Here is a 27,601-nt window from a genome sequence, read left to right as displayed (position 1 = left end):
TCATGAGAGGACTCAAACTGTAAGATGACTAAAGCAGAGGACTTGAGAAATATAGGTGGGCCAGTAGATTGTGTGGGTTTGTAAATGATTTCCATGTTGGACAAAAATTTTTTAAAAATTACATATTTGGAACTGTGCTATAAATGCAGATTACAACCAATTGTAATGGGTTGGTTTTTTTCCTTTCCACACAAGCTGGACCCGAACAACCTGATAAGAACTAGTTTGCTTCTACCTCATTGAATGATGTGTATGAGGTGTCTGTGTCTGCACCCACGTTTCCTCTGTCCCATCGATGGAAAGGAAAACACTCCTCAACATTAAACACTTGTAGGATAATCGCAGTCGTAGTGCTGCTGGACTGTTTTACGGTAGTTCGTTACAGCAGACCAGCTTTGGCTTTTGAAATGATCTTTGTAGAAGGCAGGGTTCAGCTCCTCAAAAGAAGTATTTTGATCTTGTTGTGCTAACAAGCATGTCCTTACTGCTTCCTATGGCTTGTCCTGGTTCTGTGAGTATTGTTTCTTAAATCCAAGGCGCACGATGGGAAGCGTGCATTGTCCATTTCTTGTATACTGATACAAATGCTGGATGTTGAAGTAGATTGAATGTTAAGTATCGCAGTCTCGATGGAATAAAGCTTGCGAGTAATACTTAGTTGTAGAAACTGCTGATGTTGAATGGAGTGAAAGGTGCCTTCAATTAAATGAAATAATACTTTCCAAAACATTTTTTACCTCCAGGCATTTTGGAGAACCCCGACAATTCCCAGGTAAGTATTTGTTCGTGTCAGACTGACTACTTGTCCTGCTCGTTAAATATTATGTAGTTACTTCAAGTCTGAATTTTTTTTTTTTTTTTTTTTTTTTTTTTTTTTTGTCATTGGATTGTCTTTCATAGCTGAAGACCCCTGAATCTGTTTTGGAAATGAATGAAACCTCTCCTAAAAAAATGCAGCAGAAATCAGGTAATGTTCACGGCATGTAGTTCTGGGTTTAGCTTTGTAATCTTTCTAGATGGGAGTATTTAATAAAGCATCTGATTGATTTGTTTTGCGGATCTGTTGGAGGAATTTGGTTTAGGACACGCAGAAGATATTGAAGGTGTTCATAACAATCTCTTTGTAGTGTTCTTTTATGAACAGACCCATTGTACTTGCAATTTTCTTTCTAATACGAAATGAATGGCTCTAGCAAGGCATCCCGGGAGCAGAAGGTGTACTGAAATAATCCTCGGTGTATGTGTTTGCTCCCTCCTCTAGTCTGCTGTTCAGCACTGTCCATACCCTTCCGTGATGTACGCTTCCTACACCGTACTTGCTGTCATCTCCCCTTTTCAGGCAGTCCTGAAGTCTGCTTTTCTTTCCGTGGCTCACCCCCCCCCCCCCCCCTCCTGATTGTCTTGGTCCTTTGAGCATGTGCTGTGGCTGATTCCAGGCTAGGGATCTGTAGGCTAGGCTGTCCAGGAGCTGCCCGTGAGCCACAAAGGGTAATTCTTGGGCTCGTGCCGTAGCTGTAGTTTTCAGGAAATATTACTTGCCTGGCTTTATCTCTACCTGCCTGGCAGTTGTTTTGAAACATGTACAAACACGTTCCTCTGAGGCTTCCCTCTCTTGTTTCATGGAAAATGACCAGCAGGCTCAGAGGCAGGGGAGGGAGGTGAGGAAGAGAGACAAGATGGGAGGAAATTAGTGTCAGCGTGTTGTCAGGAATTCTTTTTTCTTTGGAAACAAGGCTAAAGTTGAGGCGGCTAGCTGGTCGGCTATGTATTGGAGAGAGGATATGTAACCTTAATGGGGTTTTTTTGTTTCTTTGTTCTGAGGTTTATTGATTTGTATAGTTGATAATTTGTGTTGTATTTTGTATTAATCACACTTGTTAATCGGATGAGAAACAATTTGCCATTCAGGTTTTAGAGTTTCTACAACTGTCTATTGACAATATAAACCAGAGAGAGGTGAACAGATATGCAGAAAAGTAAGCGGACTTGGAACTATTTGTGTTCTATACTTAGAAGTTACAAGTTCTTTGGCATCTTTGCTTTAGGCGAAGAAAAAAACCAGTATTGTTGTTCTTTTGACAATAATAGAGATGAAACTTCTCTCTAGGAGATGTATCTTCCTCCTTCTCCTCTCGCTCTTCTCCCTCTCCTGTATTTGCAATGGGTAAGCAACAGGTCCTCTCTTGCCCTTTATTTTGCAGTGACAGTGTTCTGGTAAGACACACAAATACTTGTTAGAGGTTGTTCGGTTAAAACTTGAGTTTTGGTTATGTCTGTATTCCACGGTAACGTGAAGTGTAGCCCCACAACGGACCAGTATGTTACGATATTACAAACACAGAAAGGTTGCCTTTTCGTGGCTCATTTCATGTCGGCTGTTTTTCCTGTGTGGCTTTATTCACCTGCGTCATGCTGGTTTTTAGCCATATGTTACCTTGAAGGTCGGGTGCTAAGAAGTAGGTGTAGATGTAAAAATTTCTTTCTTTCAAACAGTTTATGTTTGGATTTGGGTTTAAGGAATTTAGGTTGCTTCAGCAAAGCATCATGATTCCTGCAGCGCAAATATTTCTGACTCTAAAAGGGTTGAAATGCCATCCTTGACAACTTGATTTCATAAATCTGGAGAACAGGTACAGTATCTTTCACAATTAAATGTTCAGTGAGAGCTGGAATTTCCCATCCTATTTACTTTGTTACTGTTGCATAGTAATACATCCTTAAAATCTATTTTTGAGGCAAAGTAGTGGTGTTCTCGTGTTTTCTGCATAGAAGAGTAGCTGCTGTCCACTGCAATCTGCCAAAAGTCATTATGTAAGACAATTTATGAGGAGGGAAGTCTCAGAATAGAGTGGAGAGGTGAGGACTAATTGGAAAGAACTAAGATGACCAGAAGTCATTTTTCAATGCTAGCTAGAGAGCAGACCAGAGTAAAAGGTGGGGGATTTGCATCTTTTTGTATGCGCTGCACTGCAGGCATCCGTTAATAAAAATGCATGGTAGCAATAAATGACAGGCAAAAATACTGGAATCTGGTTTACCCTGTGAATTTTTTATATACGTTTTTTTGAATGGTGGGCTCTTCAGAAGCCTTGGAGTAGGGTTCTGCCAGTGTTTTAACTAAGACTTTCTCCCTGTGCTAAAAGTGAAGAACTCTTGACAGTGAGGAGTCCTCCTCTTTCACAGTGTTGACAGAAGCCAATAGAAGCCAGTGTTGGCAGAAAATAGACTCGTGAATTACTGCTCCAAGGAAAGAAGAAATTTTACTTGCAACAGCTAATGGGAGAAGTCCTTATCTTTTTAGTTTATGTTTTTGAGTTATTTTTCCAGTGGTTGGAAAAATAATTAACTGACTAGAGTTACCGACACGATGAGAACTGGAATTTTGCAGATAGAAGAACACTGTAGCCTTTCATCTTTCCTGCTTCTTCCTTGTTCTGTACCCATCATACAGAAATGTCAAGATTGATTAAACCCTGTGGAAAAGGATTCTTAGGGGCTCCAATGTTGTTAAAATTTTACCTAAAAAGGGAGACTTCAGGCTCAAATAGCTGCTGCTGAACACCTTCCTGTTGACCGTGACGGGCAAGGCTGAAGAGGAGTTAAGGGTTGCTTTTCATTCTAGCAGCATGGCGCCTAATTTTGAAGTGACTGCACTCTGAAACAGAATCCAGAAGACGAAGACACCTACGTACTCTGAACAGAGAATGTGACTTGCATCCTTAGAAGGCCCGTACAAAACAAAACCCTGGGTGCTCGCAGGTCTGCTTTTATCCAGCTTTCAGGCAGATACAGTTGACCAGAAAAGCTGGTCATTCAGCCTGTGCTGTGCACAGGGGAGGTGTCACAGCTCTCCTGCATCCACATCTAAGTCTTATCTTCTAAGCAAAATTGTGGTGTCCATGTTACATGATGGGAGTGATGGCGCGTATCAAATTGCATGGTAGGAAGCTGCCTGCATTTTTCTGTTTGTGACCTGAGTGAACATTGGTGAAGTGACAGAAGAAGTCTGGTAAGCGTACCTTCATGGAAGGAGAGTAGGAGCAGCCCCGTCTGTCTGACCGACTGACCACCCGCTGCTGTACGTGGGTGGAGAGGCTTCTAGGAGTAGCACGTAGACAATGAAAGTTTGTAAAAGGAGTCGCCTACAGGAGAAAATGCCAAAAGCGAGGCTGGCCCTGTGATTCATCAATAGTAGACCCTTTTGTATTTTTATGATGTTCCGGATTTTCTTCCTGTCTTGCTCGCTTTTCTTGTGCGAAGAATGTTGCGTCCCTCTCTAGCAGCAAAGCTTTGTGCATAGCCATCTCCTGCTGGAGAGGAGGCAAGAGAGGTGGCGATCCAAAGGAAGTACCGTGGTCTGTTGTGTGCTGGGTGTGAAGAAACCCTTGAATTCAACACTCACTGCTTAGTTTGTCCTCAGCAACAGAACCGCTGTGCATCTTTTGGGCGCAGGGGTGATGGGGAAAAGCAGAGTGAAATAGAAGGGCTCAGTGTCTCACCTCTTACTGCCTTTGTAGGTGCCCTGACTGCGGTGGGAGCAGAGGAAGAGGAAGGTGCTGAATCTCCCTGGGATTCTGAGGTATTTCCCGTGAAGGACACCGGGGTTCCCAGTGGGGCGGGGGTGGGGAGCGAGATCCAGAAGCACTCGGAGCTTGGGCCCTGCCGCGGCTGAGGCTTATTTCCCCTTCTCCTGGTTCTGCTGTATGTTTGTAACTGGGGGCCCTTGAAATACTTGTGCTGTGTGCTAGCTGTTCAGCGAGGCTTGGGGTGAAGGTAGGTCGAGCTAATGATTTGGGTCTCATGGCAGCTGGCCCTTGGAGTTGGGTTTCTGGTACAGTATTGCGGCAGTGAAGTTTCTTGCTGCTTAAAATAGTCTGAGCTTCTCAGCGGGGCTGGCGGGATTGTTGCTTTTTCACCACACAACTCTATTCCGCTGACGTGTTCAGTGGTTGCCCTTAGGGTCTGCAGCCTAGATGATGAGCTGCTTTGGGAAAGAGCCTTTCTACCGTTTTGGCCCTTTTTGAGAGTAGCGTTCAACAGAAATACCACACGTGCTGGCTGTGTTTGCCCTTTTAGTTCTTCCTGTCTGTGGGAATGGGTTAGAAGAAAGCGGGCAGAGTCTGTAGCTTACCCCCTCTGACTTCTCTTGTGAGGAAGAAGGAACTCTTCCCCACCCGCTTCTTAAAAATACAAGGCTAAAACGCTGCTGGGTTGTTTTGGGTTTTTTTTTTTTTGTAGCCTTGGTTTCTGTAAGCTTTGTCTTGCTCGTCTTTGTTCAACCCTTGCAACTGGGAGTAGCAATGTGTTCGCTCCCCACTGCAGGACGTGTGCCTGGGGAACGTCAGCACAAATTTGAGTATCGGGTACCAGTTCAGTCCGAAAGTTGGGTCCCCCCCAGACCTACAGTTACGGGTTGGCAACCCACAGCTCGAGTTACCGTGTTAATTCTCCCTTGCGGCTGTGCAGTTTGCCAGCGTGACAGACTAGTTTAGATGAGTTGTGAGGTTTTTGCCTAAGATCTGAAAACACACAAGTCTGCTGTGATTTTCCAATATACTGTGTCTTGACGTGCCCTTTCCAAGGGGCTGATCAAAGGCTTTTGTGATTCCATGCTGTGCAAGTTGGCTTAGCAGGAACATTTTGCGTAGAAATGAGTTGAGAATTTGTACCGATGCTCACGCCCGTGTTTTATGCTCTACAGACGGATTCTGAAAGTCCGGAAGAAGGATCACCTGGTGTGTTGCTTCCAGCTGCAGACAGACACGGAGCGCGCTCACGGATTGTTTCAGGGGAGCGCCACACCGGTAACTTCCTGGTGGACTAAATGTTTGTCTGTAAACACGTACAGGCTGAAGTGAGCTTTTATCGATGTCTGCCTTAGGAATGCACTTACGGTGTGGGTGCGCGCTATAGCAATGAAGTGCTTAGTATTTGTTAATTAACACCAGCTGTCACGGCGCTTGCCGGCAAGTTGTAAAGGAAGTTACCTTGTTTGCGTTACGTGTGCCCTTTGGATGTGTTTGTATCTCTTTGGGTTCGGGTTCTTGTGGCATAGTGCTGAAAGTGTATGTGGTTTAGGGCTGACCTGTCTGAACACCTGGACATTCTTGGATGATAACGTAGCAGAAGAAAGCTATGATCTGGCCAAGCACTTTTCCCCCCGTCTTAATTTTTGATACCTTACTGTTACGCTTTGCCTAGGAGCTAAAACGTGACTGAAAGTTCAGGGTTTGTTGTGAAGGGCTTCTGCCTGTAGTTTGCGACGCTGTCTCTTGAGCATCTGGAGTGTAGAATGGCAGGGAAGTTTTGCTGTTGGCGTAGAACTCTCATCTGAAGGATTTCTCCTTTACTAAATGGTCAGTCCTGCATGTAGTATTTTTTTTTATTTTGTGTTAAGTTTTTTGTCACAAGTAGGATGATTCAGGATGCACTCTAGGTGTAAATAAGTAATATGAAGTCTTGATGGTTATAAAAATGTGTGGTTTTTCACTGCAGGTGAGAACTCGGGATCTACCTTTCATATGTCATCATCAGCTGAAAAAGAAGACATGAAAGATGGCATTGAATATTATGGTGTGCGGGTATGTAAACCCAAATATTTTGGATTGCAGTCTGATTCAGTAGGCTGTATTATACACTAAGGTAAAGAAAACTTACCAGTCAATGAATAATGCAGAAGGGACGTCCTGTAGGTGAAGGCTGTGTTTACCGTCCGAAATAAAGTTGGATACAGTCTTCTTATGGTGGGGTTAAATCCTTGTCACTGTCGGATGCTTGTTGTTTTCAGTTGGTTTGCTTAAATTTTGAGCGGTGTTTCTCCTCTTGTGCACTGCTGAGAAACAGTGCCACCAAATGTGGGTTTTATTGCCTGTGCAAAATGCACGTTCAAGTGAAGAGGGAGATTTGTCTATAATATGCTGATCTGTTTGATGAAACATGCCGGTCTTCCTCTTTGTAAGACAAAGATCAAAGAGAACACCTTGAAATATCGCGACCTTTCTGATGCTTCCCCAGCCTCTGCAAAATACGCTCTTGTTTGGCCACGTGAAGTGTTTGAAAAGGGTTTTCTCAGAGGGTATCCTAGAGGGGAATAAGGCAGGCGTCCTGCTTGTGGCGGGTGTGCGGGGCAGGGCTGCACAGCGGGGTCTGGCGTCCTCTGGAACGAACACCCGAAGGGACAGCGTAGCAAATGATTTCCACCCCACAGCCGGGCGTCACGAGAGAGGGACGTGCCTAATTCCAACAGGCAAAGCGCAGGACTTAAGCCTGTTGCAAGGTGGTAGTAGTTGGCCAGTGAGCTTGGGAAGGGGGAGGGTGAGACAGGTGGTGTCTGGCTGAGGTGCTCCTTCCCTCTTGTGAGCGGAGGGGTCTTTGCCGCGGGAGAACAGGGCCTGGCTGACGAGAGGAGCGTGAGGAGCGTGACGGTCTCAGCCCGCTGGGACACCAAGGCTGCAGGCCCTCTTCAGGAGGCACCACGAGGGGAAGGGGCGTGTGGGCAGGACTGTGACACGGGGCAGAAGCCGTCGGTGCTGTTGAGAAACAGAGCGTGGGGACAGGGACTTGAGGGGGCTGGGTAGGATTAAGGTGTGGTGCGGTTTTCCTGCGAGCTTGGGTTCCTGATTCCTGGGATGAGGGCAGGAGCAGGCAGGTTCCCCTAATAAATCCTTTCCTTTGCACCTTGGAGTGGAATTCATTATTTCTGAAGCTTGGGTGAAGAAATAATCCTCCCTTAGCCAGTTCTCCGTGTGGTGAACAGTAAGAAGCTTGTCATGTTCATTCCCGTTGGGTTAGCTTAGGTGGCCGGGGACTGTACAATGCCAGACGGTAGAGCGCGATGGAGGGAGGAGGGTAGGTGAGGAAAATGTTGGCAGTTTTAATGAAAAATGGTATTAAAGCAATAAACCGTGAAAAATAAACATGCTCTGTGACAAATGCCAGCAGTTACAGCAAGCAAGCAGGCTAAAAGGTAAAAGCAACCCTAATGCCTAGGCAAACCTAACCCAAGAAACTGCTGTCTCTGAGTCCTTCTCTTGTTAAGAAGATGGTGTGCAGTGAACCTTTCATTTAGTGTCCCTTGATTTTTTTTAATGAAAATGGCTTTCAAAATGCCTTATTTCTATTATAGGATGAGTTTGCAACAGAAATTGCATAGATTAACTGTAGTAATTTTTCTTGATAATCTTTCTGTCTGTACCTGTTTACTTAAGGATAAATATATTTTAGAAACTACCAACTTGATAGAAAAAAACAGCACATGAAAACCACACTGGTAAGGCAGAAGTTTTACATCAGAAATTTCACAGCAGAAAATGAGGAATTGCACAGTGCTGACAAGCAGTTAAGTCCAAGACCTTGGAAAGAAAGATATGCAAGAATGTGGGTTGAAAATGAGAAAAGGGAATTGAAAACAAATTGTAAAAATGTTACAGCAGAGCTAAAGCAGCTGCTTGGTGAAATTAATGAAACTGGGAGAACTACTTCCCTTGTGGAAGAAATGTCAGAAGATGGCTTCAGTGCTGAATTGAAGAGTTCTCATGTTGTTTCATCTCATGCAACGGAATCAAGTAACAGCTTAGAAAGTAAAGTGAATTTGGAGATATTAAACTTATGCTAGGTGGAAAAGTACCCAAAATGGAAACTGTATTCCGAGTCTTGGTGTCCTTTCTGATCAAGATAACTGAAATGCAAACATGGAAGATACCTGGAGTACAGATGAAGAAGATTGCACAAACAATATCGATGATACAAAGATGCCTCTAGCAGAAGGAGGGAGAGAGAAAGAGAGAGAAAAAAATGCCTTGTATGGAAATGGAAGAGAATGAAACTGAAAGTAGTTGAAATGCAGTGGGAAGTCCTGAATACTCCCTGAGATACAGCTTTAAAACAAGTCTTTTGGATGACATTTCTAATATTATTCCTAAAATAAGACCAGTTTCTACATGTGATGAAAATGCACTTTCTGTAACAGAGGAAACTTGGAAAAGACTCTGGATTTAGTGATGATTTTCCCAGGGACTGCTTTATTAACAACAAAATAGGAGAAACAGAAATGGAAAGACTTTTTGCAAATGCTCAGCAATCATACGTCATGCTGAAAAGGAATCTTGATGAAGAACTAAAACAAGATACGGGAAGATTTAAGGGTAGGGTAGGAATGCTGCAAATAGTATTCCTGGCTTTGGAGAAAGAGAAGGTACAGCTGCTAAAAGAGGTGGTTCACCTGCTACTCTTTATTCTTTAATCTCGCTCTGGATCAACGGTCCTGTTCACTTTAGCTATTCATCATTAAAGGAGGATGCTTCCTACAAATTGGGGTTTGTTCTAATTAAATTGGTGACTGGTGAATAAAGAGAGCAGTAGAGAGTTGTCTTTTTTCCCCATTTTTGGAAAACGGAATGCATTATTGTTCCAGTTTAACAATAGGTGGCACTTGGTTCCAGTGCAAGTAGTTATCTCTTCATTGCCATAAAAAGAAATCCAGGTTCTGATTCTGAATCAAAGAATGAAAATAGCTTCTGAACAGGGTCCTGACTAATAATTCATGTGCTGTGATATCTGCGTGGTGTGTCTTCATTGCCTTTCACTAAAATTCCTCTTTCCTGTGAAACCAGTTGTGTTTGTGGGTTTGGGATCTTTTTTTCTTTCCTCCCCTTGTTCGCAGTTCCACTTGATTTTTTTCTGGTGGTGTTACAACGAACATTGTGCAGTCCTCCTAACGCTTTGTCCATCAGTACTGTTTTCACTTTTTTCTTGTTCATGTTTTAAGAGACACTATTGTTTTCTTTCTAAGGGCTGTATTTTTGTTATGTCTTGCATCATGAGTGAATTCAAAGTACTTTCAATGGCATAATACACCTTGTAGTGTAGTTTTGTGAAAATGCTTCTCTATGAATTAAAAAAAAGATCATTTTATATTATTTCAGGGGTAAACTCTGAATTAATCAATCTTGGATGTGGTGTTTCTGTCTTCTAGAAATACGTGAAGCTTAACTTTGTTTTTATAGGTTAAGAAGGAAAAAAGCAAACAAAGATGTTCAAAAGTGCAGGCCGTGGCAAAACAGGAATGTGTGGATAAATTAAATAACATCACTAATCGGCAAATGAAACAAAAGATTACTGTAAGGAAGAATGACTGTTTGAAAATGGAGAATGAAAACACGATAGAAGAAAAAGACAAAAAGAGTTTTTCATCTGGGGAGAGCTCAAAATTGATTAAAATGCCAATGAAAGGGTAAGCTAAGGAAATAATCTCTAGCTCTTATTTGTAGTACTATGTAAGTGTCTTAGGTTTTCTGATACTGTGGTAGTTGAAGTAGTTTCCTCAGTGGTGAAAGCCATAGTGAGTAGTCCACTGCTTCTCAAAAAATGAAGAAAAATTCTTTTTAGACAAAATGAAGCGCACGATGGAGGTTCAAATTTATTGCCTGCTCTAAAAAAAGAAAAGGGGAAAACAAAAGAAAACGCCCACCTAAATTCCTGTGATTTCCATGTCAACACTGAGGTAAAATGCATCTTCAAAACCAGAACTGAAGACTGGAAAAAGCAGTTATTTTTGTAGGAAATGGCCACCTAGAAAAGAAAAGTAGGAACTTGGGGTTTGCTACTACTCCCTTTTCTAGGTGATTTTAGTGATCTCCGTGCAGTTGGTGTTTTCCTTTTCATTAAGTTAATATGCCCTTTGTCGGGAGAGGGGAAAAGATGATATTACCAAACCAATCTCAAAAGTCTAAAGAAGGCACACGTATTTTTATGCAGACCTAAGCAGGAGCTTTTTCTGTCTGTCCTTCAAAGGAATCTCTGCTCTAGATGCTTTCTGTAACGTGGCTGTTGGATATAGTCCAGCTTAACCTGGATCCAGCTCAGATTCCACGTGTCCCCCTCACTCTAGGGGAAGGGTTTTAAATACTTGGGCATATTCCACGATCTTTACAGTCAAGTCTGTGATTTTATCATAGCTATTTTTTGTCTCGGTTGTTTCTGGACATCATCTTAAGTATGTCTGTTTCACAGAAATATTTTTTTATAAACCTACTCACTTGGTGTTTTGTTTTTTTTCTTTCTTTCTGTGTAATGCAGTAAAATTGCCCTGAATGCCAAAGGTGCAAAGGAAAGTAAAAGACAGCCTTCAAAGCAGAAGGCTCATCAGCAGATGAGCTCTTCCAGTGGCAATCATGGTCAAGTACCGGATGATAGCACTTCCAGTGAAACATCTGAGGATGAAGGAAGGTATGCATATAAGGAATGTTGAAAATAAAACTCACTTAATGATAAAAATTGGCCTGAGAGCTAGAGGCAAGTTTGGGGTTTTGTTGTGTGTTTAAGGTTTTTTGTAAACCTGATGCATATGAAGATTCTTGTTCTTTCGTGTGACCACCTGATGTTCTTTCTTGTTCTTTCTTGTTCTTTCCTGTGACTACCTGATGCGCTTTGTGTTGACAAACACTTCACTTCTGTTTAGAGTGCTTTTGAACATGCTGGCCAAGTCAACAATAAGGTCACGTGCACGAATTCTGATTAATTACATGAGTGTGTGTGCACAGGCATAGAAGTATTTCATGTGTTTAAAAAGGGTGAGGTATCTCAGTTTTTTCACTGCAGGTATCTCAGGATTTTTTGCCCTGCTCCCCGCTCCACCTTTTCTCTTGCAGCTGTGTACCCTCCTGACTTCTTGCCCACCCTGAACTTACTTGTGTGGGTTGTGGCAAAGTGAGAAAGAGAAGTTGTTGACACTGTTCAGCCCTAGCTAAAAATCTGGTGTGTTATCAACACTGTTTTGGTCAGAAATCTAACACACAGCCCTGTGTGGGCTGCTGTGAAGAAAATAAACTGCGTCCCAGCCAGACCCAGGACACCAGAGAATCCAAAATTACAGTTCATTGACCTGTAGGAGAAGGATTCTCGGTACTGAAGAGAGCTAAACCCCTGGTATTAAACAGGGAATGCACGTAAGCGTATAGCTACATGTCTGTAGCTGTAAGATTTCTGTCACTTTGCGTGAAGTTTAGGGAACAGTTATTTCAACTATTTGCTTAATATCTTGCGGAAAAATTAGCCTTCCAGTAGACATTAATAGCACACAATAATTGTTTCAGTCTTGAACTATATCTAGCAAAGTTACTATACCAGATTTTAGTTTAATTCAGTTCTGCAATTAAGTTTTCAAAGCAACTGTAGGTATTATTCATAATGCAAAGTAAGCATTTCAGTACTGAAATATATTTCTTGTTTTCTAGACCTGCAGCAACAACCAGGAGTGAAAGGAACGAGGTACTGTAAAACTAGTTTCTTGATAAACAGTCTCTATCAGCTTTTAATCACTTAGATGGGAGCAGTGTTTATGTAGTGATCAACCAGATGTACAAATTGCTGCTGGTATGCAGCTTTATTGTATTTGAGACAAATCTGTGGGCTGTGAAGGAGAGAATGAATCATTCCTGCATTTGTAATGGTCTGTAATACTAGACAGTGGAATTACAGAAAGTACTGTATTTTTTGTAGGTCAGCATACCAGTGGAAGTAACTGATGACCCTGGTTTAACTCACTCATCTGACCCACCTTCAGAGGATGTCCGGTTACAAGCTTCAACCTACAAGGAGACTATGCTGCTGTTGGAAGAGCTTAGTGTGGTTCATATGGGTATGTTTTCAAGTCTCTGTCTTCAGCTGTTACAAGTTCCCCTTAAAACATGATTTCTTTGTATGCACTCCAAAGTATGTTAATTTCATATTTTGATATAGTATCTCTTTGTGACTAGAGATCCCCCTCAAAAGCTGTGAAACTGTCACTTAACCTGAGATGTTGCCTGCATTGCCAGCCGACGTGCCTTACGTTATCATTGGTTCTCTGTCTAGTCAGAGCTGGAGAAGCAGTTTCTTGCAAAGTACAGTTCAGCTCCTTCTAATGCGGTCATCAAAAGTCAGCAAGAGCTTTTTCTTCTTTATATCCCCTTGATGTGGTTTAAGCCCAGCCACACCTAAACACCTAAGCACCACACAGCCACTCACTTGTTCCACCCCAGTGGGGTGGGGGAGAGCATCGGAAAGGGAAAAGTGAGAAAACTCATGGGTCGGCATGAAAACAGTTTAATAGCAAAAGCCACGCACGCAAGCAAAGCAAAGCAAGGAATTCATCCAGCACGTCCCATGGGCAGGCGGGTGTTCAGCCATCTCCAGGACAGCAGGGCTCCGTCACGCATAACAAATACTTGGGAAGACAAAGTGCCATCACTCTGGATGTCCCTCCCTTCCTTCGTCCTCCCCCAGCTTTATATGCTGAGCATGATGCCGTGTGGCATGGCACATCCCTTGGGTCAGCTGGGGTCAGCTGTCCCAGCTGTGTCCCGGCCCGGCTCCTTGCGTACCCCCAGCCTGCTGGCTGGTGGGGTGGGGTGAGGAGCAGAAAAGGCCTTGGCTCTGTGTGAGCGCTGCTGGGCCATAAGGAACACATCCCCGTGCTACCAACCCTGTTTGCGGCACAGCTGTAAAACATGGCCCTGTACCAGCGACTGTGAAGAAAATTAACACTATCCCAGCCACAACCAGCACACCCCTCAACAGCTAATGAGAAAGAGTACAGCAAAATAATGGCTTTGCTTAAAAATAATAAGTACATATATATAACAAATTTCAACTGTCATAAGATGCTTGCATATATGCACAAGGCATTATATAAACATAAGCATCACTTACTAGGGCTCTTAAACTATGCTAAAATTTCATTAGGCAAGTGTTAACCTTGGCTGAAGGCCAAACTCCCCGCCCAGTGCTGCCACTGCCCCTCATTGACGAAACGGGGTGAAAAAGCCTGTGGGTCAGTGTGAAGGCAGGGCTGTCACTTCCCAGTGACTGTCACTGGCAAAACAGACTCCACCGATTAAAATACATTTGGATAGTGAGAAACAAAGACCCCAAACCTGAGAAGGACACGTCGGCACCCCCCCTGCTCAAGCTCTGCTGCGCTCCTTCCCTGCCACCTCCCCAGGCAGCACGGGGAGGCTGCGGTCTGCAGTCGGGACGTAGCAGTTTCTCTCTGCTGCTCCTTCCTCGTCCCTTTTCCCTGCTCCAGTGTGAGTCCTCCCCCAGGCTGCAGTCCTTTGGGGAAAATCTCCTCCAGCCTGGGCCCTCCATGGGTCGCAGGTCCTTCGGGAAGGATCCGCCTGCTCTGGCACGGGGTCCTGCGCAGCACTGCGCTGTGGGTATCTGCTCCAGCATGGTTCTCTCAGGGGCTGCAGGGGAATCTCTGCTCTGGCACCTGGAGCAGCACCTCTCCCTCCTCCTTCGCTGACCTGGGTGTTCGTTTGCGGGGCTGGTTTTCACATGCTTTTCCCCTTCTCTGCCCGTGTGGTGGTTTCACCCTTTCCTACGTTTGTTTTTCCTGAGGAGCTGCCAGCACGGCTGAGAGGCTCAGCTGTGCCCTGCGGTGGGTCCATCGAAACCGTCCATGTCCAGCACGGGACGACCCCTGGCTCCTTCTCACAGGGACCTTCCCGCTACCGAGACCTGCCACCTGCACCTAATGCAGCAAAGCATTGAACAGCTTATACATTGGGCAGTATTTGTGCAGCTTTGTGTCTTTTCTGTCTCAAAACAGGTTCTGCTACTTTGCTGAAAATGCAAAACATACTTCTTGAATATGAACAGAGAATAGAACGTCAGAAAAATCAGTATAAAGCGCTCTCAAGAGAAGTAAGGAAATTGGAAGATGAAAGGGAGGAGTCACAGTTCAGAGCGGAGAAGACTCAAGATTTGAAATCCGTATTGGCTCACCAAGCAGCAGAATGGAAAAGGGATATCCAAAGCCTTAAGTATGTAAATTGTGGTCTGATAATGTATTATCTTGTCAGTGGTTTTGTTCCGAAAGACACTGATGGTGCAGGCAACAGGATGAGAAGTTTCCAGTCTTTTGGGTTTGGGTTTTTTGAATCCCGTGGGCCAGTTATGCTATGAAGTAGATAATGGGAGAGGGGAAAAACGTCCGGATACCAGCTCCATGTACAGTCTTCTGGATGTTGTTCTAACTTTGTTTTCTAGCAAGAAAAGAGCAAGAGAGTGTGTATGGGGAAATCAGATTTATAAGAGAGATTTGAGAGATGGTTGGGTGGTGTTTTTTTTTTTTTCATTTTGTCCTTGCGGCTTCAGTTGGCCTATAATACTAGGGTTTCTGGTTACTCCACCCAGTGCAAGTCAAACCAGAGCTTAGAGCATTTGTTTGCTTACCTGTTTGTTTGTTGGAAAGGTCAAGTTTGGGATTGCCCCTTTCCCCACACTCCTGAGCTAGACCCGGAGGTGTGAGGTTTCTCATCGCTGTTGACATCACGTCAGACAGGCGTGGCCAGCAGGCACCGTAGGCAGTTCAGCAAGGACAACTGCAGAGCCCTGGCCTGGGAGGGGAGATCTCCTTGTGGTGATCCCCGGTGGGACGGCGTGGCTGGGGAGCGGCCCAGGCAGAGAGCGAGCTCAGCAGGAGCCACCGTGAGCTGGCAGCTGGGGCGGCCCGCAGCGGCCTGGGCTGTATGGAGGGCAGCAGTGCCAGGGCCCTGGGGGCAGTGAGTGCCCACCCCTCCGCAGGGCTTGCTGAGCTGTGTCTCGAGCCCGGGGCCCGGTGTTTGCCCGCCCAGCCCAGGAGATCTTGCCCAGTCCGTGTGAGGTCGGCAGGGAGATGCCGGGCTGGCCCGGGGGCAGGAGCACCAGCCCTGTGAGGGGAGGCTGCGGGAGCTGGGCCTGGGGGAGTTGGGCCTCCCAGCGCGGGGGAGGGGGGTACGAGGAAGAGAGGCCGGTCCCAGCTTGGCCTGGGTTTGACTTCAGCAGGTGTTCAAAATCCTCAAACATCTGTCAAGTATAAAGAAGTAGTATTTTCATTCTAAGTGAATTCTCCAAGCAGCGTTAAATTTATACTTTCAAAAGTTACACTTTTTGCGAAATTACACTAGAAATTACATGTAAAGCTTTCTCCTTGCAATATACGCCATTCAAATACAAATGTTTCTGTCAGTCTTTCAAGTGATTTTAGTGGTGGTTGATTCTTGTTTTGCGGAATTTCTAAAGCAGGCTTTCAATTGGCAGTTCTTCCCTTAGGTTGACACTTGATTTTTTTTAATTTTTTTTTTTTTGTCCACTATTGTGAGTATATGGGAAAAAATAGTCAAAATAATGATCAAACGCAAAGCTGCTTTCTTGTTTGGGTACCGTGGGCACACCATGGTCCGTTTTCTACCATGTCAGTGCTCATTGCTGATTGTTTCAGTTGGTAAAGAAGCTGACCTTCCATAAGGCTTTCCTTGTAAGTCAGCTTCAAAATGAAATTGCTGTAGTTTCTCCCAGAGGTAGATCCAACTGAGGTTTAAAACTGTTTTTAATCGTATTCAGCTTAAACCCCATGCATTTCTGAATCTGGTTTTGAACACTGACATCCTTCTTGAGTAAACAGAAGCTGCTTGTTCTGCCTGTGGGCAGCAGTTGTTTTAGACTTACAGAAGGCTGCTGAAAAATTGTCGGGTCTGCCATAGGTAAGTGGCGTGCTGATTCACCAGTATTACTTCTGGTCACTGAATCCGTAATATGTAGGCAATGCTCACTATACTAAGAAAATGTATACTAACCATAGTAAAAGTTTACGATGCTTTGATCTGATGAGACAACAAACTCCTTTTTCAACAAAACGGCTGTAATATGAAGATGGGTTTTTTTAATTTTATTATTATAGTGTGCACACTGGTGTGTGTTTCCCTATACAAACTTACAAATAACGGATAAATCACTCAAAGTTTTTTTTCTCTATCTTGTACAACTGATACCATGCACAACGGAATGAAGTTAGAATTCTTTAAAAAGTTGAAAAGTACAGTAAAAATATGAACTCTGAAAACATTTAACATTTTTTATGGTTTGAGTTGTCTCTGCAAGTTCATCATGTTGGAATATCTACTTTTATATCAGTGCTTTTGTTTCTCAAATCCTCCGTTAAATCCCAGATGTTCTTTGAAACAACAAGAAGAAAAGAGGCTCAGAGTAGAAGTGCTGTGTGAGAAAATGAGAGAAGACCTCCGAAGGAAAGAAGATCAATATTGTAAAGAGATGGAGGAGAAACAGAAACTTGAGTTACACTCTAGGAATTTAGAAATGGAGTTAAGAACACTGAGAAAGCTCTTGAAACAGGTATATTAAATAATGAATTAAAGTCTTTGTCTTATTTTCTGCTTCTTTTCAATTGTATTCCAGTATGCCTAGAGAAGGAGGCGCTTTGTTCACGGAAGAGGCGTTGGATAACAATTGTCAGGTTTTGAGAACAGTAGAGTACAGTTGGTTCACAATTGGGCTGTTCCTTTTTTTTTTTTTTTTTCCTTTTCAGTTTATTATTCCTTTTTTCTTTTTTCAAAATTGAGGTTTCATTTGTGTTTCAGGCAAAGCCTTACGTTTTTTTGAATTACTACAAAACATCCTGTATTTCGCCTTCTTAAATTTTCATAAGAAAATTTAAATTTATTTATTTATAGGTGGATTATCATAACGGTGGGGAATCAAAAATGTTTTCAAGTATGCAAGGGAGAATGGGAAGATGTATTGCTAGCTCTGTTTTTTCTTCAGATGCAAGCAGTTTTATTGTATTACTGTAGGTTGAAGAGGAACGTGATGAAACACAGAGACAGCTCTCTCAGGAAAAGAGGGCCAGAGCCCTTCAAGAAGGAATTTTGAACAACCACCTTGGGAGACAAATGGAACTAGAAGAAGGGACAAGAAGATCTATAGGAAAAAAATCAGAGGTAAGCAGATTTTTTTTTCTAATAATAAATTAAATTTCACCATGTTTGTTTTAAAGTCATAATAAATCTTACATAACTTTTTCTGTTTCTTGATGGTTTATTTACTGTTTACCAGTGTAACTTATCTGGGTAAATACCTTTCTTGTTTTCTCTTATGTCTAAAAGTTCTGGAAAGCAGCATCACTCCTGTATGTACCTGAATTACTTGTGCAAGTAGGAAACTAATAGAAGACACTGTTTACACCGTTTCTTAACCTATCTGTTATTTGTCATTTCACAGACATTTCGTCATCACTTTTTAGGCTTTCTAGCAGTGAAACACCTAGCTACCTATGGCAAGGTTGACCAGGAAGAAAGTTGTTTGACAGTGTTTGTGTTTCCATTGCTTTTTTTTTTTTTTTTTAAATTAGTTATTCCCTTATTGAACTTACTTCAAGTATGCCTTTCTTTTCCACCTCCACATAACTAAAATTTTATGATCGAATATCAGCAATGAATTCAACTCTCTGTAAGAGTTAGAGTAACTGGAGGAGAAAAAGCAATCATAAACACTGTATTAAAAAAGATCTTGAAAAGAGTTTACTGAATTTCCTAAAGAATGTGCAGTGCCTGGAAGCCTTTTTGTTCTTGGCTGTGCTGCCCAGTAAATGTAGGGTGAATGTGTTTAAGTGGAAAAAAGTTATACATACAATAAAGAGGAAATATACAGGACTATTGCATTCCGGGGGTGATTGAGTTTTATAGCTAACTTCCAGTAACACAAAAGGATAAGTGTTCAGAAGACATTTGAGAAGGAAAATACCCTTTCTGGCCTTGTGTTTACCAGATCTGTAGCACAACTAATTCAACCTTAAAGGCAGTATTATAAAGGCATGCACATACAAGAAAGCGCTGTCATTTTAAAAGCTTTGGTTGCTGGTTTAAGGGGGGAAAAAAACGTAACTGTATATTTGGGATGTTCATTTAGGTTTTAAGGATATGTTGCACTTCCGTTGTGTACGTACGTTGTACATGTGCATGGGTTCACAGAGTAGCTTATTGCCTGAAACTTCATCTTTGAAGTCATGCTTTAGTACTAGAAATGTTAAAATGCAGTTTATTGCTGCAGGTTTTTTGTAGATTCATTTCCCAATTGGCTCTTTATTCATGTTCCCTGTCCTTCAGGAATCCAGCACTGACAGAGAACAGGATCTGTTGTACAAGAATCAGTTACTACAAGATGAGATTGCTATGCTAAGGCTAGAACTCACTCAAGTAAGACTTAGGCACCAGGAGGAAGAAGGAAAATATTTAAAGGAAAATGAGACCTTGAAAGAAAAAAATGAAGCTCTCAAAAAGGAACTTAAACTGAACAAGGAAGCGTTAAGACAAATGTTTTTTCAGTTCAACACGGAGCTGGACTTACTAAAGACAGAATCTGCAGTGCTGACTTCCAAACTTGAGCAGACAAACAAAAGCAAAGACAGACTAGAGACAGAAATTGAATCATTTCGTTCCTCCCTGAACGCTGCAGTTCAAGAACTTGAACTTCATTTGTCATCAAAAAGCAATGCTGAACGAAGATTTCACAGAGAACGTGATGAATGCCTTTGCTTGCAAGTCGAGCTCCATCGTGACCTCTCTGGCGTGCAAGAAACCAACAAGAGCTTGTCTCTGCAGCTGTGTAAAGCTAAAAGCAAAGCTAATAGGCTAGAAAATGAGCTTCACCAGTTGAAGCAAATGCTCAGAGAAAAAGCTTTGCTTTTAGAAATGGCAAAAAAGAATTAAGTCAAGGCCAGTGTCGGGCAAAGGAATGTGATCATGCTTGACAACTTGAGAAAGATCCAGTAAGCAAACCTGTAATAAAACAGGAGTCCTTGCAGGAGCGATTGGCCCAGCTCCAGAGTGAAAACCTTTTTACTCCATCAGCAATGGGAAGAGATGCAGAACAAGAGGATCATGAAAGAAAAAATAGTGGATTATGTGCAGCACTGTTTTAATGACATTTTCAGCAAACTTAGAGCTGATACAGAAAAGCAAGTTTATCTAATAGAAGAGCGAAACAAGGATTTAAATGCCAAGTGCACTGATTTAAGGGAACAAGTCTTTAAATATGAGACTGACGTAGTAGAAAGACAGGTAAAGTATATGCGTAGAAAGAACAATTTAAAGTTTGTCCATTCTTGAAATTAGTTTGTTCCTACAATGTATCCGGTGTAAGTTATATGCATGGGACCAAAGAATACTGATTTGTTCTGGTTTGTTATGTTTCTCTCGGAATTGCGGAAAGTTTTGGCAACGGGGATATTAGTCCTCAGATCTAAGCAGAGAACAGAAAAAAGGTATCCAAGTCTAAGCTTTGATCAAGAAAGGTGATTCTTCTCTAGAACTTTTTTTCATCTATTTTCCTTAGTCCATGTTATGCCCTATAGAATAGTCTTAAGTATTTGATGGTGTTGATGTAAGTATTGCACTGATGACATGAATGAGAGTGGTATAAAAGGAGGAACCATCCAATACACGAGGGCTGAGAAATGAAGGTACAGAGAAGTGAAGTGGTTGGGGATAGATTTATATGAAGCTTCTATAGAGGGGAAAAAATAGGTTCTCTGTAAGCTGCTATCAAGAGTGAAGAGTATTAGTAATGTCCAGCTGTTGATTTCTGTATGTGTTTTGAGGGTTCTGAGGGGCCTGCCTGTTCCTCAAAGTTCATGTCAGACGGTGACCTTAAGCTTTCTCTTTTATGATGTGTAGCCACACTCCAGCAGTACTGTCAATCATTGTAAACTGTGACTTGCTTTGTATTCTTACTACCAAAATAATGGGTTCCTTTTGAAGATCATGTGAGAGAGTGTGTGTATATGTATATAGCTATATATATATATGAGCTATGCAGATTTTTGTAAACCTAATCTATCAGTACTTCTAAAACGAGCTGAGTAAGAAGACTACAAGAGGATGTGATTCAACATACCCTTAAAGTGTATCTCAAAGGAGCTTTCAGATATTTGTATTCATTTAATTGTATTTGTATAGTGAAGAAACAGAAGAAAGAACAATCTAACACAAAGTCCTGCCTTCAGTCACCAGAGTAATATTTGCAGTCAAACTGTGGCTCTCAGATCACAACAGATTTCTTTGGGTTTTGTTAGGAAAAAAATACCTGATTGCAGTGTGTTCCTGTGTATTGTTCAAGGAAGAACAATACCTGAGCCTTTTTTATGTGTTAGGAAACAGAAATCCTCGTGAACAGCTGCTGATAGTCAAAGGTTCTCAGCTGAGAAAGATGACGAGAGGTCATCATCCATGCAGATGCCTGCTGCTGGCAGGCAAAATTTCATACTTTTGGGTTCAATCTAGACAGGTCTAATTGTATAATAAAATAAGTTAAAGGCGTATTTCATGTTCTTAGAACTTTCTTCATGCTAATTTAACTGTTTTGTTAGGGCATGTTTGGACAACTGCAGCAGGAGCTTGCTGATGCACCTAAAAAGCAATCTATGCCAGAAGCTTCACTTGAAGTTACTACACGCTACCACAGTGACCTGGAGAGAGACAAGCTGCGCTTGCAAAAGGAGTTGGAAAGAAAGCTGAAAATTAAGGTACTTAATGTATTTAACTATATGAATAAATCTGAGTGTAGCTGTTGAAAGTAGGAGCGAATGTTGTCCTTTTGCACCACGTTTTGCAGTGTTCTTACGAAAACTGAAGTATAGAGGGAACCAGAGGAGCTTTGCAGGAAAGCTGTAGGGTGATTTTGTGTGTGTGTGCATGTCATCTTATCCCCCAAAGTTGTAACCTCATCCTGTCGCTTCTAGAGTATTCCTTCTTCCCACCAGCTCCAGCTGCTGTTCTTGGTTATGGTTCCTAAGGTGTGTTTTACACTCCACATCAACCTTGGCCATAGGTCTTGGATGGGTGGAGGAGAGCTTAGGCCTGTTTCTGTGTAAGTTACTGCATTCTCCTGCGCTCTTGTCTTTTCCGGCCACCTTACTTTTTCTTATGCCACTGTTGCTTTCACAGACGCAGAAGCAGAACATGCTGGCTCTGACATCCAAGGACTTGCACAGCACGTGGGAGGAGCACTTGAAGTCAAGATCCCACCTTGAAGAGCGCGTTGCTCAGCTGGACGAGGAGAAGGCTGAACTGTTGCAACAGGTGAGCCCAGAAAATTCTCCGGGCACCGAGGCAATACCCAGGAGAACCACATGCACCTTCTGGTCAGGTTCTTACATATCATTGCTTTCTGTTATCCCTGCCATTCAGGCTGCGAGTACCTTATCGTTTGGGGGTCACGGAGGAAGCAAATAAAAGCTAGATGGGTATCTTTGTGTAAGCTCTGGAGTGGCTCTGTTGGGAAGAGTTCCCAGTTTGGTTTGCTATCAGTTGAGCACATCGAGCAAGGCCACAGTTCCCAGTTCTTCCTTGGATTTTGTGTGGTCATCTTCTGACCCCTTGGTTTCTAGGCAGGTTTAAAATGCTTGATGTTTCCAGTGCGTGTATGGAGGAGCTGCTGTATGTTTTCAGCGTAGCGGGAGCTTAAAAGCCTTGCAGAAAAACATACTGAAGGAATGCTGGGTAAATGAACGAGTGCTTGGGAAACAAGCAGCGCCTGCCAGTTGCCAAGGGGCGGCCTTCCCCTTTTCTCCTTTTCTGTAGAGGGAAAATGGAAGAACAAAGTCAAAACAGCTGCCAGCTCTCCTCTGGTGTGGCTGAGAAAACACCAAGAGGAGGAAAACCATCATGTGGCTAAGTAAATGCCCACACAGAAGAGGTGGAGGTAATGGCCGAGGGGAATAAAATGTTGAAGAACTCCAAAAGATCAGATTCCTCCACAAGCCCCTGCCTGCTGGTTGGTGGAAGATCCCATGAAAGCTTTGGATGGATCGATGTTCTCCCATGAAGTGCATACCTACATAATCCCTACTATGAGCAGAGGCACTGCCAAAAGTGTTCTCCAGCATCTTTTCCACCTGTTATGTCTAGAAGAGGATGGCCTTTGCTTCAGGCGAGGGCATCTGTTTCTGTAGTTACATATTGGTCTGTTTGATGTGAAACCTGAAGTGATGGATGGAATAGCCTCGGGAATTCCGTCCCATGGCATTCTGTGGAACGTGGCTAACGGATAGAGACGTCCGGCAGCTTCTCTGTGGAGAGCGCTAGATGCACAGACTGTACGTAGGTATTTTTCCTGTGCTCTGTGTGTGTGATACATCTTTCTTTTCTCTTTTGAAAGTGCGAGAGTGAAAGAAAGGAAGTGAAGAAGCTGGTAGAGTTGAAACGCCCAGTTGAACTACGTCTGGCCCAAGAAATGAAAAGAAACCTCGATCTGCAGAAAGACTGTAAGAGGTACGGCTTTTTAGCGTGGTGAAGAGGTATCCCTGCGTAGGAGTCATGTTTTATTAAACTTTAGTGTAAAAATAGGTGTACCTAACTGTGAGCAGATGCCAGCCTCGTGTTAGTTCTTGCAAGGTACTTCTGTACACCAGCCCCTGGTTTTCAATAGCTGCCAAAACAACTGCAGATGCAGGTTGCCCTGCAGTTCTCCTGGGAAAAAGGGAGTCTTTCATTCCTCTTTTCAGGTGAAATCTGGACTCTCCAAGTGTATGTGGCACAGGAATACTGTTTTTTCCTGGTAATTCCTGGTGCGTCAAGTACATTAAAGATAAAGCAAGCTGTGTCTGTGCTGTTTACATGAGAGTATGTGAAAAAGTCCAGTTTTGTTTCTTTTTGCTTCATTGTTTTCATGACTAGTTTGCTGTGCAGGTTGAAGAGGCTGCTGAGCAGAGCTACGAAGGAACTAAGGGTGTATGAGGCGAGAGGGGGACTGTCCCAGCTTAATTTGCAGGGAGAAGTGAAGAAAATGGTCAATGAAATTGGCAGATTAAGAACAAAGGTGAGCTTTATTTTGTTTGGGTTATTGTGGTGGTTTTTCTTTTGTAACCTTTGTTCTTTCTTTATACTTCTTTTCATGTTGTTGATTTTGACTACTTTTTTCTTGGCTGTATTTCTGAAATTATTTGGCTGGTTTTTGATGTTCCTTCTATGGTCACAGTAGTAGGCGACTGTAATACTGATGTAGCTCTTAGGGGTAAAGATGGAAGTGTTACGTACACAGCAGTATCTGCGAGGGCGCATCAGGGGTAGGCTGTCCTGCAGAGGAAGGGCAAAGCAAGAGCCACAGCAAGGCTGGCAGGGTCTGTGACCACACAGGCCAGGGATCAGCCCCACAGGCCCTCACCAAGAAGAGCAGAAGAGTTCTGGGGACAGTTCTGGGGACAGTAAGCAGAGTCCTCCAAGAGTGCAGATCACCAGGCCGGTCCATAGGGATGGGCAGGTCTGCAGTCCTACTGGGACGTCACGTCCATGGGTGAGGGCCAGGGCTGAGAGCAGTGAAGGCCCAGCACAGGCCTGGCTGCAGCTTGAGGCCGTGGCAGCATCGTCGGGCTCCGACGGATGCATTCCCTCTCGGAAGAGAGGGGAGTAACGCCACCATCACTCGGAACAACTCTGTGCAGTTGGCCTTGCCCAAGGTCACCCCCTGAAGCCTGTCTCGGGCACGAGTTGAGCAGGAGGCAGGTGGGGGTTTGCTTTTCGGAATGGTGTCTTTGCTTCCCAGGGCACGATGCAGTGTGAGGTGATGCGGAAAAAACCCTGTAACTTGTTGCTTACTAGTAGCTGACTCAGTCCGTCTTTCCCTTGTCATGGAGACCCACAAATGCTTTTGAGGTTGCTCTGGCTGTTCGGTAGCATGGAACCTTTTAGCTGCTTCTCCGCTGATTACTGAGATAGCTGTGTTTCAAAGTTATGCTCCTTTTTAGAAGATATTATTGTAGAACGAGTCAACTGCCTTGACAGTGGCTCACTTGTAGTTCACAGGTTAGCAGCATATTTGTGTTCCTGTTGGAAGAGCTATTTTGAATGACAGGGAATGGAATTACGTTTGGGCAATTTTAAATAAGTGTAAAGTTTCTACGTATTTTAGAGACTTTCAAGTGTTGACTCTGGTGGTTTCCCCCTCTTTTTTAAAAATAAAAGATGATGGGATATCATGTTTTATGGTTAATAGGTATAGACGATGGATGTTTCTGGAGGGGGAAAGAAGGGGATAGAAGCTGTAGTTGACCATTGGGACCTATGGGAACTCTGATATTTCCTGGAAATCTTTTGAAAACAAACTGTAGCTTTGACCTAAAGAGACTGTCTTCTGCCACCAGTGCTGTAAAAGCGGTGTTCTGAACCACTATTTCCAGATCTGTTAGCGTAATGGAAGGAAAGGGTATCCGTTTCTTGCCTTGTCAGTTCTGTGACGAAGCTTTGACCGTGTGACAGCATGTGAGAGTTCCTCTGAAGCATGATACATGGGTTTTTTTCTGATGAAACCAGAATGTGGCTGTGATGTAACTGGGTATGGGTGTGTTTGATTTCCTATGATCGTATGAACATCTCGCAGAAGAATAGCCCTAGTGCTTTTCAGCCTAGCCCTGCGGGTGTAATGCCGCTGGTTTGGTACCTCTTGGTCTGTGACCCACTGCAGAACTGAGGAAGGATGGGAACCTGAGGAATGCTGTCAGAAATGATGTGAAAGCTGTTCTTGTTTTAAAAGAAGAGCCTGGTTTCACTTTTGTTTTAACACTGAATCAGCAGATGATAAATAGTCTTGATGGCCAACTCCTTTACCAATTTTCACAGATTTGACTAATTTTAGATCCCTCTGAGTTCCCTGTTTTTTTCCCCTTTCCTGTCTACAGGTTGATGAACTTTCCCAGCAGCTGGAGATAGAGTCTAAAAAAGGCATGCAGCTAGAAGCACAAAATCATGATTTGCGAGAGGAGTTGTCCACCATGCGTGGGAGCCATGAAAAACTGGAAAAGAGCAAAAGCCAGCTGAAAGAAGAGGTGGCTAATCTCAAACACCATATGGAGACTAACATGGTGGATCGCAGCCAAATAGAACAATACAAAAGAGAGGTGGAAGAGTGAGCTGAACAAGAAATAAGACAAAAACTGCAAGAAGTCAATCTGATTTTGCAGGTAAGTTAATTTCTTATGTGTGTCTGTTATAGACTTCTGTTTTGGTTGTCATTTTATAGGGGCGGGGGGTGGTGCCTGATTCCATGTGTTACGCTGTACTTTTGTTTTTCCTGAAGGGCAGTGGGAGAAGGGAATATGGTTGGGCAAGATGCTTTCATGTGCGTGCAGTGTGCCTGCAGGCCCTGAATCAAAAACTTGCCAAGGTAGGTTTTCATTTTGCAGTTCTTGGAGGGGTATCACTGTCCACTGGTCTGTTCTCATTGTTTATCCTTGAATGGGTATTGCAACTTAGAGTTGTCACAGCCAGGCATACACATCTTCCTTAGTCATTGCACAAGGGGCAACGCTCAGAAAAGAAGTCACCAAAGCTGCAGGGTGGGGGCTGGGGGTGCGGCATCTCCATGATTTCTTTGAGGAATGCTATGCCCTGTCCTACAGAGATAGTGTTCCTTCATCAGTAGCTTTGATGAGTAATAGTGCTAAGATGGGGGTTCTTTCTGAATGAAAAGAATCATTTAGTGTGGTAGTTCCAGGGTTCTGCCCTGGTCGCTGATGGCAGTGAGGAGGCACAGTTGCCTCGCTGAATAGAGCTGGGCCCTTGAAATTGGGTGCACGCAATTGACTGGCGAGGAGAGTTCTCTTTTTCTTTGCGGTGGTTGAAAGTGTGTATCTACTTCAGATGCAGGCAGCCTCCCAGGACAGATTAGAACAAATCAGAGCCAGTCGTCATGCTTTGCTGACAAACCAGCTAGACCACAGAATTGGAGACCTCGAACGTGAATTGGACAGGATAAAAAATACCCAACGAGACAGTATTTTTCAAAAAGAATCTGTACAGGCAGAAGCGGAAAAGTACAAAGACCTGTACCTGGAGGAAGTTAAAAATGGAAGATGCCTAGGAAATAAACTAGAAGGGTAAGTCCATGCATTTTTGGGGTGATAATAAGATACTACTTCTTCCTCAAGCAGTTTTCTTCGTTAAATACCTTTTCTACATCTGGTCAGCATTATGCATAAGATAGCATATTTGTGATGAAAGTACCTTAAGGGTCCCCCCTGTTCATTGGAACTATCTTCATTTCTCTTCAGTGTTCCAGCAGTAACACCACCGATCATGGGCATTAATAGGATATTTTTGAAGTTGAGTTTGTTTTAACAGGCAGCCTTTTTGCCAGTCTCTAATCTCCTCTTCTTACTCTAAGTATGGCAGAAAAGATAATGTCATGTCCTTTACTGCTTGAATAAGGATAGGCCCTTCAGAGAACAGCATTTGGTGCTGTGAAGAAGAACAACAAAAATCTTTTGGCTTCCATTTTAGCCGCATGTCATAGGTTTCAGCTTTCTTTGGGAAAGGAAGGGTAGCCCAGAGTTCTTATGCAGGTGATGTACCTTTCAGGAAGAGCTATGTAAACACACGGTGTGCACAGACTGCTTTGAGGCCTTAATGCTGAGAAGTCCAAAGTATTGGTTAACTTGCTGCTTCTTGCAGGTAGTGTGGCTACCTAGAAATAGGCTCTTCAAAAAAACTCAGATCAAATTATGGACGTTTTTTTTGGACTCTCTTAATCCCTTCCACTTTGAGAAGTCAAATAATAGTCAAAGACCTGGAGGGTAACTTTGCGGAGGTGTTATTACCAAAGATAATTCTTTGTATGCTTCTGAATGTTTCAGAGCTAATGAGAGACGAGCAGAAGCCAATGCTAAGCTCCTTCAGGAGTGCCATAGAAGCAAACCTTTAATTGCAAGCAGCGCTGTCAGTGGTCCAGTTCTGTATTCAACTGAACTGGGACATACTAGCAACGATCTGGCACTGAATAGAAGTCTAAATCT

General features: G+C 43.2%; 2 protein-coding genes and 1 pseudogene across 7 annotated transcripts in view; all 3 read left to right on the top strand.

The window, feature by feature from the left end:
* LOC308057560 (ankyrin repeat domain-containing protein 26-like) overlaps positions 1–27,237 on the top strand; it is a 39,042-nt pseudogene extending 11,805 nt beyond the window's left edge. The window contains exons 2-7 of the transcript in view: positions 18,888–19,877; positions 21,762–21,896; positions 22,975–23,087; positions 23,505–23,634; positions 25,490–25,771; positions 26,451–27,237. The product of the transcript in view is annotated as an ankyrin repeat domain-containing protein 26-like (transcript). The remainder of the gene's footprint in view (positions 1–18,887; positions 19,878–21,761; positions 21,897–22,974; positions 23,088–23,504; positions 23,635–25,489; positions 25,772–26,450) is intronic.
* LOC308057530 (uncharacterized protein) lies at positions 723–14,345 on the top strand. Of its 5 annotated transcripts, none has more exons than XM_080411617.1 (4): positions 723–967; positions 6,496–6,581; positions 10,005–10,231; positions 11,077–14,345. In XM_080411617.1, the coding sequence occupies exons 1-4, from the start codon at positions 928–930 to the stop codon at positions 11,246–11,248; spliced, it is 525 nt and encodes a 174-aa protein (XP_080267743.1). In that variant the 5' UTR covers positions 723–927; the 3' UTR covers positions 11,249–14,345. The 5 variants fall into 5 exon arrangements, 4 of the variants coding, with proteins under 4 accessions (XP_080267743.1, XP_080267742.1, XP_080267741.1 ...); XM_080411616.1 differs by having other exon boundaries at positions 6,496–6,620; XM_080411615.1 differs by lacking the exon at positions 723–967 and adding an exon at positions 5,423–5,804.
* On the top strand, positions 7,947–9,243 carry LOC308057527 (uncharacterized protein). Its single transcript, XM_080411609.1, is given in 9 exon segments — positions 7,947–8,243; positions 8,245–8,295; positions 8,297–8,582; positions 8,585–8,635; positions 8,638–8,678; positions 8,682–8,767; positions 8,769–8,835; positions 8,839–8,963; positions 8,965–9,243. Coding segments are annotated over 9 exon segments (1,140 nt in total). The 5' UTR covers positions 7,947–8,087; the 3' UTR covers positions 9,242–9,243.
* Positions 27,238–27,601: the final 364 nt, after the last annotated feature.

The sequence above is a fragment of the Falco punctatus genome (genome assembly GCF_963210335.1).
Source record: "Falco punctatus genome assembly, contig: scaffold_22, whole genome shotgun sequence".
Taxonomy (NCBI): domain Eukaryota; kingdom Metazoa; phylum Chordata; class Aves; order Falconiformes; family Falconidae; genus Falco; species Falco punctatus.
This window is presented reverse-complemented; position numbering and strand designations above follow the sequence as displayed.

What these genes read in the sequence shown, in the direction of transcription:
- LOC308057530 (XM_080411614.1), top strand. Translation starts at nt 5,672, where the DNA reads ATGCTCACGCCCGTGTTTTATGCTCTACAGACGGATTCTGAAAGTCCG. An exon ending in TTGGATTGCAGTCTGATTCA is followed by an intron (nt 6,621 to 10,004) that starts GTAGGCTGTATT and finishes TTGTTTTTATAG; the next exon opens with GTTAAGAAGGAAAAAAGCAA. An exon ending in ATTAAAATGCCAATGAAAGG is followed by an intron (nt 10,232 to 11,076) that starts GTAAGCTAAGGA and finishes TGTGTAATGCAG; the next exon opens with TAAAATTGCCCTGAATGCCA.